Genomic DNA, 10,155 nt, shown 5'->3' on the forward strand with positions numbered 1-10,155 from the left:
AAAAAAAAAAAAAAAAAATTTACTCGTACGTAGAGTTAATTTTCCCTGATCTTGACAAATTTAGCAGCTGCTGAAAAGTTAAATATTCAAAGCCCAAAAGCAAAATGGCTGGTGTAAGGCAATGTCTGTCTTGGCGGAGCTGCAGGACTGGCTTTCCTCCCACCTGAGGCTGTAGAGCACCTTCCCATCAGGCTGGACGCGCAGCATGACATTGTCAGTGGTGGTGTCGTGGATAAAGGAGCGCTTGGAGTGCACGAAGAACATGTCAGGGACCCATATCTTTTTTACCAGCCGGCCATCAAATGTCATGCTGAGATTGTTGGTGCTTGGAAAAGACAGCCTCTCATCCTTCCAGTAATGCCTCAGGTAGAGAGTCATGGTAAAATCCTGGGGTGCAGAGGGCAGAGGAAAACCAGAGTGGGTCAGGGGAAGATTCTACCAGGAAAAGCCATCACCTGCCTGGGAAACTGAGCCCATCAAGGCCTTGCTTCTGGATCCTAGGTTTGCTGAAAGAGGAAGAAGTCTGTAAAGCAGAGAGGTTCAGCCAGAAGCCTGCACTGAGAATGTCCGGAACTCCATACCACCCTGGCATTGGCCTCTATACTGGGGAAGCTGTTGCTGCCCACATCTGACATTCAAGCTGCAAGTATATGAGAGTTCATGCACTTGAGCCACCCTCAACCAGAGAAGGTAGTGGGTTAATGCTCCAGCTCTCTATAACCCTGAGCTCTCTTCTTTGCTCATTCCTGGAGTCTCAGTCAGACTGAGTGCTAAAGAAATGGCTGGATTGAGAGCACAGCCCTGCTTGCTTCTTTCCCTTCCTTGTCACTTCCTGGCTCTGTTTTGATGTACCCTGGGGTCACCTTCCCAATAAACTGTTATGCTGCAATGCTTGTCTCAAGTCTGCTTGTTGGGGGACCAAAACCAAGATAATGTCCTAAAAAGTCCTAGGACTTAAGTGTAAAATATTCCATGTTTTATTTGACCCACCAAAAGGGGGAAAAGGCAGGTACTCTGCTTTTGCATTTCCATAGACTCACATAGAATCAGCAGTTATAAACTCTACCTGGCTATTCGGTGGCCCAATCTTAGACCATGCTATTTACATCTGAGAGTTCTTGCCCAGAACATGCATCCTGATAGCAAAGTCCTGGACACTGGAAAGGGAGAGGTCAAGTTTGTCACCAGGCCCTCTCCCCTTCCAAGATGGTAGCTTTGGGCAAGTGTCATAACCTGGTTGGGCCATCTGTAAAATGAATGTGGGAATTCCCACCTCCCAGGGGAATTATGGGACCAAGTGGATTCAAGTGCATGGAGGTCCTAGCCAGGGACAGCCCCATGTGTATCTCCCTGTCCACAGCTCTTGTCAGAGAGGCACTTACCATGTCGACCTCAGAGATGCTGTCCAAGCTCTCCACTTGCACGTCCACACCAACAGGAATGGCTGGGCCTGTGGACAGGGCATGACAAGAATACTCATTCCTTTCACTTGAACTTTCAACCATGCAAAACATAGGCAAAAAAGTGTTTAACTTTGAACCTCAGCGTCATGGCAGATTTGAAGGTTTGGTTGTGCCAACCTGAAGTTAAACCAGAGATAAGAGTGAACTCATGGGCTGGCTCCTTGGCATATCCCAGGCCCTTTCTGTACCCCTCCCAAAGTGTTTTGGACTCAATCATCCAGATGATTCTAAAACTATGAGGTTAATATATAGCATTCAACTTTTGTTTCCTATACTAATCTAAAACTGTGATAAAGACCTAGGTAAAGGCTGGGTCTGATCTAAGGATTTATTCCTTAATGTGATTCCTTAACATGACCCATTTTACTTTCTGTATTTACTTCCTGTCTGGCACCCTCTTTCATCATGGAAGCCAGTGGCTCCTTCCTGGCTATTAGGCATTGCTTGGTAACAGTACCCAGAACTGATATCATACTCATATTCAAATCATTTATCAAACACAGATCTGCGGCCTTGCTACATAATAGGTCAGCTGATATTATATTTGGTATAATCTGATGCTATATTTGGTGTTATTTTGATGCTATAAAAACTTATGGATAAGGAATAAGAAAGCTTAATAAAGTAAATAGACTCAGCCCCTTTCCTCTGCTTTCAGGATGTGGGTCAGGCATAGAGCACACTTGAGTCATCATGGGATGGAAAAGGGGGATAGAGCCAACAATAGCAGATAATGGAGTAGAGGTCCTTTTCCAGAACCTATTTGTCCTTTGGGCAAAGGTGATTGGAGGAAATAAAAGCATGAAAATTATTTCTAAAGCAAAAATTTGTCTCCAGGGGAAAAAAAAAAAAAAAGCCCATAAGGAGGAAAACCCTCTGACACTAAGCGGCCAGAAACCCAGAAGCTGCAGGCTAAGCTTCAAAGGGCTTTGGCATTTTTCTGCACTGAATCATTATTTTCTCAAGCTATTTTCATTTAATTAAACTCAGCAGACCACACTGTACCCTCTATACAGAGCTCATCTGCCAGCTTCCAGATGAGAGCAAATTTAGTCCAAGGTTGTTGGAGGAAATTTTCAGGAGGCAGCTTTGTGCTGCAGCTGCCCTTTCTTCCCAAAGCCAGCTGTTGTTCTCGCTGATTCTGAGCTGTTCTTAGCAGCAGTGGCCAAGGGGCAGCTGGCTGGCCTAGTCTAGTTGCCCACTGGCAGGTGCTCCCAAGAATGCGGTCAGCAGAGCCAGATCCAGGAGGATGGACACTCAGAAAATGCTGTGGGCTTGGTGCTTTAACCATCATGTACACCTGAAGCGGATCTGATCCAGAGAGAGCAGAACCAGGTAACTCCTGGGCTTGATTTCCTGCTCATGGAGCCCAAGAAGTACCCTAAGAAAGAAGACACCCCCACCAGGTGTACGCTTCTTACCTCCAAAGCCAGGCCGCATGCTGAAGTCATGGTCATCTATCCTCAGCAGCTGCTCTGACTTTGTCAGTGGTGATTTGGTGATGTCAGGGCTCCGCTTCAGAATTGGGCTACCAAGGGCCAGGGGAGGAACAGCTTGATTACATATTCGAACCAAGGCAGATAGAAAACATTTGCATTCTGACGATCCTGAGAGGTTTGACAGGATGTGCTATTTCTTCCTTCAGATACTCTACAGTCCCTGTTCCTTTTTCCAGCTTCCTGGATAAATAAACTGGCCCAGAAAGTCCAACACAGTGATTCTTAACCACAGTGGAGGAATTTTTTAAATAAAGATATCCAGACCCTCCCTACCTCAGAGATTCTGAATTGAGTGGTCAGGGAACCGGGCCTAGAAACTGGTATTTTTTAAAAGCTTCCCAAGGTTGGGAGTACAGCTCAGTGGTAGAACACTTGCCTAGCATGTGCAGAGCTGTGGTTCTGATTCTCAGCACCACTGGGCTCATGGGCTGAAGTCTCCCCAGATGCTTTGAATGGGTAACCAAGACTGACAGCTGATTCTCCTGGTTTTATTAATGAACCTGAACTCCTCCAAAGGGCCTCAGCCATTTCTGGGGAGGTGGGTTGAAGAGGAAGCCAGAGGGCTGGGCCTGGGTGCCCTTGAGCTCTTTGGACCACTCTGTGGAGGGAGGGTGGACTCACTGTCAAGTCAACTGCCCCATCTCTGTGGGAGGCAGCCTCGGAGTTGTGTTCTTTCACCTTTTCTAAATGGGTAATATATTTATAGGGTTTTATAATTTGTAATAACATGCAGTCAAAAGTAAGTCTTCCCCTTCTACCTACTTCCTCTGCCTGTGTCCCACCCCTGACCCCATCCCCAGGTTCCTCTCTTACTGGTGTCTAGGTTATGTGTTTAGAGTTTCTTTTTAATTTTATTAGTACATTTGCTGTATATAATCAAAGTTTCTTTTAGAGATAAGTAAATATAAATATATATTCTTAGTTCTCTCCTGCTTTGTACACAGTTCATATTATATAAACTCTTCCACACCTTTCCTTTATTAATATGCCTTGGGGTTTTGTTTTTGTTTTCACCTGCATAGGCTTCTGGAAAGGACACATCATAATCTGTGGCAGACAACATGAAGTCACTTGCACTATTTTGCCATTACTATACAAGCAAAACCGCAATGGCCTTGACCATGTTTCATTTACCCATCAGCACTCATCCTTGGAGCCCTCAGAGCCCTCAGAGATAATTATTTCCCTAGCTCCTCCCTGCGCTGACATCAGGCTGCGTCCTCCTCCCCAGTGCTGAGGTTCCCAAACTTGGTGTGAATGCTTTGTCAGCATCCCCTGGAGAGCTGTTAAAACCTACATTTCTAACCTCCCTGCTCCCTGCAGTGTCTGATGCAGCAGGTCCGGGCTGAGGCCCAAGAATTTGTATTACCAGCAAGGCCTCAAGGCTGCCGATGTTGCTAATCTGGAGACAGCCCTGGGAGGGGAGGGTCCCGGGGAGGGTCCCGCCCGGGGAGGTCCCGCCCGGGGAGGGTCCCGCCCACACGGCCTCCTCCTCTCTTCTGACTGGCTCAGCTCACCCTTCAGTCCCTTACCCAAAACGCCTGCTACCTGCGTTTGGGCAACTTGTTTGCTTCCTTGAAACTTGATTCTCCCAACTGATTAAAGGTAGAGCTTCGTGGCTGGATAGGGGTAGAAGGGTTAAAAGGGACAATGTGGAAGGATTTCAAACTGTAAAGTGGTTCGCAAAGGGAAGGAGTCAAGGAGCAAGCATCCTACGCAGTGAGGAAGGTGCCTGCCGGTAGCCAAGGAAGATGGGCCACCTGCTTGTGGGTGTGAGGAGGAAGGCGGAAACACCAAGGGAGGGAAACATTGCTGCCCAGATGCCTTTTCTCAGGCAGCTTGATCCAGGAGCCCCTGCCTCCTCTTTGGCTCCCTTTCTCTTGTCCCCACTATTGCTTCATGGTCCTTGCTGAAAATCACTACAGGTGTGTGGCAGACACGTCTTTAGAACGGTATGTGTACTGATGGCCCTACCTGCCTTGCTTGTGGGCATCCTCGTGTGCTTCTTGTCTCTGTCTTTGAGGCCTACTGGGAAAATAAAAAATAAAGACATCCTAGAGACAGATACTCAAACCAACAATGCACTCCTCCCCCTCCAGATTCACCTCAAATCTAACCAGAATAAAACGAAGCTTCAGCGAATTAATTTAGCATTTCAATGAGCGTTTCCCAACTACCCACAAGAATAGGGACTGGAAGAGTAATTGTTTAGAAAAGCTGATCTGACAGTGTCTGATTTAATAATCCCCTCACTGATGGACCCGGCCTGAAACTGATCCCACTTTTGCAGATGGTTAGTTCTTAAAGACTGCACATTGTAACTTAGTAAATTTTTCTCTTGGCCATTCTTGCCTTCTGGTCATGGTTTCATGATGCAAGATGAAACAGGAAGACGAAAGAGAAGCCTGAAAGTTTAGGCTTCATTCTCTCCCCTGTTTGACCCCAGGCACTAGCAACGCCTGTGTTATTCTGCCCAGGGCAGGCATGGCTGCCTGCTGTTCCTAGCGTTGACATCCGCACACCTGGTCAGTTCACTGCCCACATCTCTGTTAGTAGTCCTTTATTCCACTATTATTAGTTAAGCCTTTTGAGTGCAGTACTCTTTTCTGCTGGGACCCACTGATCCACAGGGACACATTAGAGCAGATGTGCAGGGATTATGTTATCTGTAGCAAAGTGGAGCAGAGGCAGGAGTGAGTTGTGCAGGACTGAGTCAGGAGAGGGGAAATTTAAGACTACAGGAGGGATAAGCCACTGAAAGCAGAGTCCTCTTCACTTCTAGCACCTTGCACAGAGCCGGGCCCACTGGATTATCAACACTTGTTAAGTGAAGGAAAGAAGGAATAGGCCACCTAACAGGCACCTGAAAAGAGAGATGGATGAGACTGTACCAGGAGGTCAAAGAGAAAACAAACTTGGCCCAGTCTCATCTTTTTCATCCTGGGGATTGAACCCAGGACCTCAAGTATGCTAGGTGAGGATCTACCAGTGAACTACATCCCCTCACCCGTTTATCTTGAGAGACAGTGTTGCTAGGCTGACGGGGTTGACAATAAACTTGCCTCCTGAGTATTGGCCCATTTCTGCCTTTAGCTTCCAGGGGGAATGTAACCACACTGACTAAACACTCTGAGCTGACCTTGCTGTTGCCTTTGTGAAGCTTAGATTCTAGCCTGGGAAAGACATCATTGTTAAATTTCTAAATTTGTAAATAAACAATTACAAAATAGATTAAGTGTAAAAGAGATGTAAACAACACAAAAATAATCTTTGTCGTTCTATAGAGATCCTTAGAGGGAAGGCATACTGTAACTTGCTTTTAAACTCAAGTTTCAAGATTACGGGATATTTTTTCATGTCCTTGGCATCTTTCTACCAGCCATGAGTATGATTATTAATGTCAAAATAAAGCATAACACTAAATAAATAATAGGAACAACTAACACTGCTGGAATAGTTACTATCTGCTAGGTATTATTCTAACTCATGTAACATGTATTAAACTATTCCCCCCAACACCCAGTGAAGCAGGCCTTATTATTATCCCCAATTTATATATGAGGGAACTAAGACACAGAGGTTTCAATAACTTTTAAAAGCAGTTTAGCCAGGGGCCAGACTCAGGGGCTCTGTCTCCAGGGGTTAGAAGCACAGGTGGCCACTGCATCTCATTGGGAGACTTGCCTCCCCCTGGCAGGAATTTGGGTTCAGTGCAGAAGGGCTGAGCTTGTCTGTCTTTCCCTTATGTAGAAGTTGTTAGTAGAACCTTGCAGAAAATTGATGCCAACAAGTATTTATCGAATGAGACCCTGGGAAGGTATGAAGAAAGGATAGACATGTCCTAAGTTAAGATGATACAGAGTGACATTTGAGACAGCTCTTGGCACTGATCAGAGGATGGATATTTTTTTGAACATTCAATTTTATTTTGGACAAAATGAAAGGTTCCCACCTGTGGGACTCCTTGGTATCTACTGCTTGTGAGTTCCTAGTAAGTCTGTGCGTGGGTGATGTTTTCCCACAGCTGTTTTGTGAACCCTCTTGGAGGTGGAGTGAGAGAGCTGGGGCCTGCGATGAAGGGCTGCTCCAGGGCTCATTTAGTTACCAGCAGGGCACCTGGTAAGTTCTACTTCATTTTACTGACTACGCCATCGTTGAGAAGATAGAGAAGCTAATTTTGACAAGCTAGCAAGAACTACCTAATGAAAATGGTCCTGCTCTCTTCGCATTCGTAATCGCCAGTGAAAGAAATCCTTGCATGTTATCCAAGTGACCTAATGGTCAGCCTCTCCTTCTCATCCTCCCTGTCTTTCTCACCCTGAATTCTTTACATGGGTACTTTGATTAGAAAGTACCCTCCTCCATAGAAGTGTCTTTTGGACGATCTCTCACTTTGTGGTGAGTTCAGCAGAGGAGGAACTCTATCTTATACTTCTCTTTAGTCCTTTAGCATTGTGTAGAGCTGATCTTATAGACAGACACAAAATCTGGAAGGAAAAGCACAAACCTAGCACTCTAGTCCTGAGAGCTGAGAGGACCCATAAAAATGTGTCAAAGAAGCCATTGCCTATATGAGGTGAGATTCAAGAGCCACATGAAAGACAATCCAAATTCTATAAAATCAAGAGACATGTAAAAAACAATCTCATATTTTATACAGGTGAAATCTAGCCAGCAGTCAGGAGAAGGAAATATGCTGGTTGGAGAAGATATGAGTGTTAACAATGACAATAAGGCTGAGAGTCTGCTAACAGAATCTAATGTTATTTTTATATTCCCTGTCAAAGGGAATATTCTTCAAATTGAGAAGAAAGTATAAAGCTAGTTACATCACCATGTGATGAACAGGATTAAATGAGATCATCTGACTCTCAGCCCTGATTGCACGTCTGAGGAGTTCAGATACCAAGCCACATGCCAGAGCAACTAAACCAGAGCCCCTGAAGATGGGACCCAGCCATCAAAAGTCTTCTTACCTCCTTAGATGGTTCCACTGTTTAGCCAGTGTTGAAGATTCTAACTTGTAAAAATGGGACTCAAGACTACAGACTAAGTCGAATGACATCTCACAAAATTTAAGGACCTTGCAGCATAGAAAACCTGGAAGACAAGAGGGAAGCCAGAAGACTGGAGATGGAGAGATACTTTCTTGATTTTCACCAAAGAATACTGTGCAAACAGCTGGGGTAAGACTCCGGGTTGATTCCTGGCTATATACTAGAACTTTGACTAAAAAACAAGTCAGAAACATTACTGTGTTGGATGATGTTGGTGACACTGATGTCAGAGCAAGACACCTTAAGCTGTTCACGTTCCTGGGAGGGGTCTCCAGGTTAGCAGAGCAGGGAAGTATTGCCACAGGAACTCACAGTACAACTGTCCCTCAAACACACACACACACACACACACACACACACACACACACACACCCTAAGAATGAAGGCCTGCCCAAACTTGTCTCATGTGTGCCCAGCACAGGATGGCATAAGTGAGTCTAATGAGTTTACAGTAGTCCAACTATGTGTACATTGGCTCACAAAAGCCTGGTAACAACCCTGAAGTGACAGACAACTGGCCCTGCGGTACAGAAGAAATAGCCTCAAGGATGTCAAGTGACTTACCCAAGGCCACAGAGCAAGTACATTGCCGTGCCAAGTTCCAGAGCTGGTCCTTCTTACTGCATGTAGGCAGTCTTCTTACCATTGGATCTTCAGGCTTATTGAAAAATTATTGGCGTTGGGTATAACTATTTGTTATATACACAAGCTGTACCCCAAAGGAAACCTTCAAGGACACACATCCTGGGCTCTGCCTTACCTTATGGGCACATGAATTCTAAGCTCTGATGATAAACAGATAGGGGTTAGGGAGTGGGCATTGGAAGCTGAGATTGTTTTATGTGGTGGCCAGGGAATCTTCCCTGAGAAGGTGATGAGTAGGAAAAAGGCCATGAGATGGAGTTCCCTCGATGAGGAGGCCAATGTGACTAAGCCAGTGAGAGAGCAGCTCAGAAAGCAGGCTGGGTCAGATACTCTGGGTTTGCTTCCCCACGTACGTGATAGCACAGGTGCTGGTCCCTAGTTTCTCCACCACACGTGACCCTGCTATGCCATTCTGTACACTCTGCTCTTTGAGGCAATGACCTAATGCAGCAGGAGGACAGCAGGCAGTTAGCAAGCTAGCATGCTGTTCCAAACCCCGGGTTTTCTGACTGATGGGAGACACAATAAGTTTCTTCTCTCAAGATTTATTCCTCAGCTGTGAAATGAAGGATTGGGCTTCAAGGTAGCTTAGAGAGCTTCACATCTTTCCCAAAAGTGGCAGCATAACTGAAGTGTGAGGGATGTCACAGCTAAAGTCCTACTGTCTGAAGGTAAGGCTGAAAACTCCACCGATTTCTACAAGGACCCACCAGCAGCACTGGAGCTGTGCATTTGGTTCTTATTTGTTTCATAAGGGTGTTCTCAGACTGCTTTTTAATTGCATTTCTTGGATTTTTATAGAAGCTGCACCTAAGGCTGGGGATTTAGCTCACCTGCTGCCACCTGCCTTGCAAGCACAAGGTCCCAAGTTTGATGCCAAGTACCAATAAAATAAAACAAAATTAAAAATAAAAAAATAGACTTGATCTTAGCCAAAAGGCTGAGAAGCGATAAAAATTAAAAAAACAAAAAACAAAAAAGAACTGGAGCTGCACCTTTTCATATAATGAGTATTCTGTATTTTTCATTGGGTTTAAATGGTTCATCCCTTTTCATTCCTTACTTGGGAGATTTTGGTAACTAGTAAACTGTTTTTCAAGTTACCACCTCTAGAATGTGTGACAATTCATTTTATGGGTCAACCTAGCTAGACCATGGTGCCCAGTCTTTGGTTAAACATTAGTCTAGGTATTCTGAAAGATGTGATTAATGTTTCAGTCAGTGGACTTTGAATAAAGTAGATTACCCTTCATAATGGAGGGGCCCTAATCCAATCCAATCGGTTGAAGGCCTTTAGAGAAAACAAAACTGAAGTTTACCAAAAGAGGAGGAATTCTACTTTGAGTCTGCCTTTGAGTTGGACCCTGCCACAGTTCCCAGCCTGTACCTGCTCTGCAAATTTCAGATTTGGCAGCCCCCACACATTTCCTAGTCTATATCTCTCCTCCCTCTCACTCCCTCATGGACGGATGGAGAGAGAGAGGTGTATAT

General features: G+C 45.2%; 1 protein-coding gene and 1 pseudogene across 3 annotated transcripts in view; both read right to left on the bottom strand.

Annotated features, from left to right (window-relative positions):
* The window catches only part of Gabrr1 (gamma-aminobutyric acid type A receptor subunit rho1), a 35,293-nt gene that overhangs the window by 14,625 nt on the left and 10,513 nt on the right, over nucleotides 1-10,155 (bottom strand). Inside the window, exons 2-5 of one of the 3 annotated variants that reach the window (XM_010633258.2) lie at nucleotides 4,937-4,987; nucleotides 2,885-2,991; nucleotides 1,383-1,450; nucleotides 164-387 (exon numbers count right to left, since the gene is read on the bottom strand). In XM_010633258.2, the coding sequence (XP_010631560.1) occupies nucleotides 164-387; nucleotides 1,383-1,450; nucleotides 2,885-2,991; nucleotides 4,937-4,987 (450 nt within the window). Of the gene's footprint in view, nucleotides 1-163; nucleotides 388-1,382; nucleotides 1,451-2,884; nucleotides 2,992-4,936; nucleotides 4,991-10,155 lie in introns of all 3 variants that reach the window. The other 2 variants (XM_010633256.2, XM_010633259.2) reach the window with 2 other exon arrangements.
* On the bottom strand, nucleotides 9,482-9,616 carry LOC117286091 (annotated as a pseudogene).

This window comes from Fukomys damarensis, unplaced genomic scaffold (assembly GCF_012274545.1).
Source record: "Fukomys damarensis isolate Sample0158 unplaced genomic scaffold, DMR_v1.0_HiC HiC_scaffold_14, whole genome shotgun sequence".
In the NCBI taxonomy this organism is placed as follows: domain Eukaryota; kingdom Metazoa; phylum Chordata; class Mammalia; order Rodentia; family Bathyergidae; genus Fukomys; species Fukomys damarensis.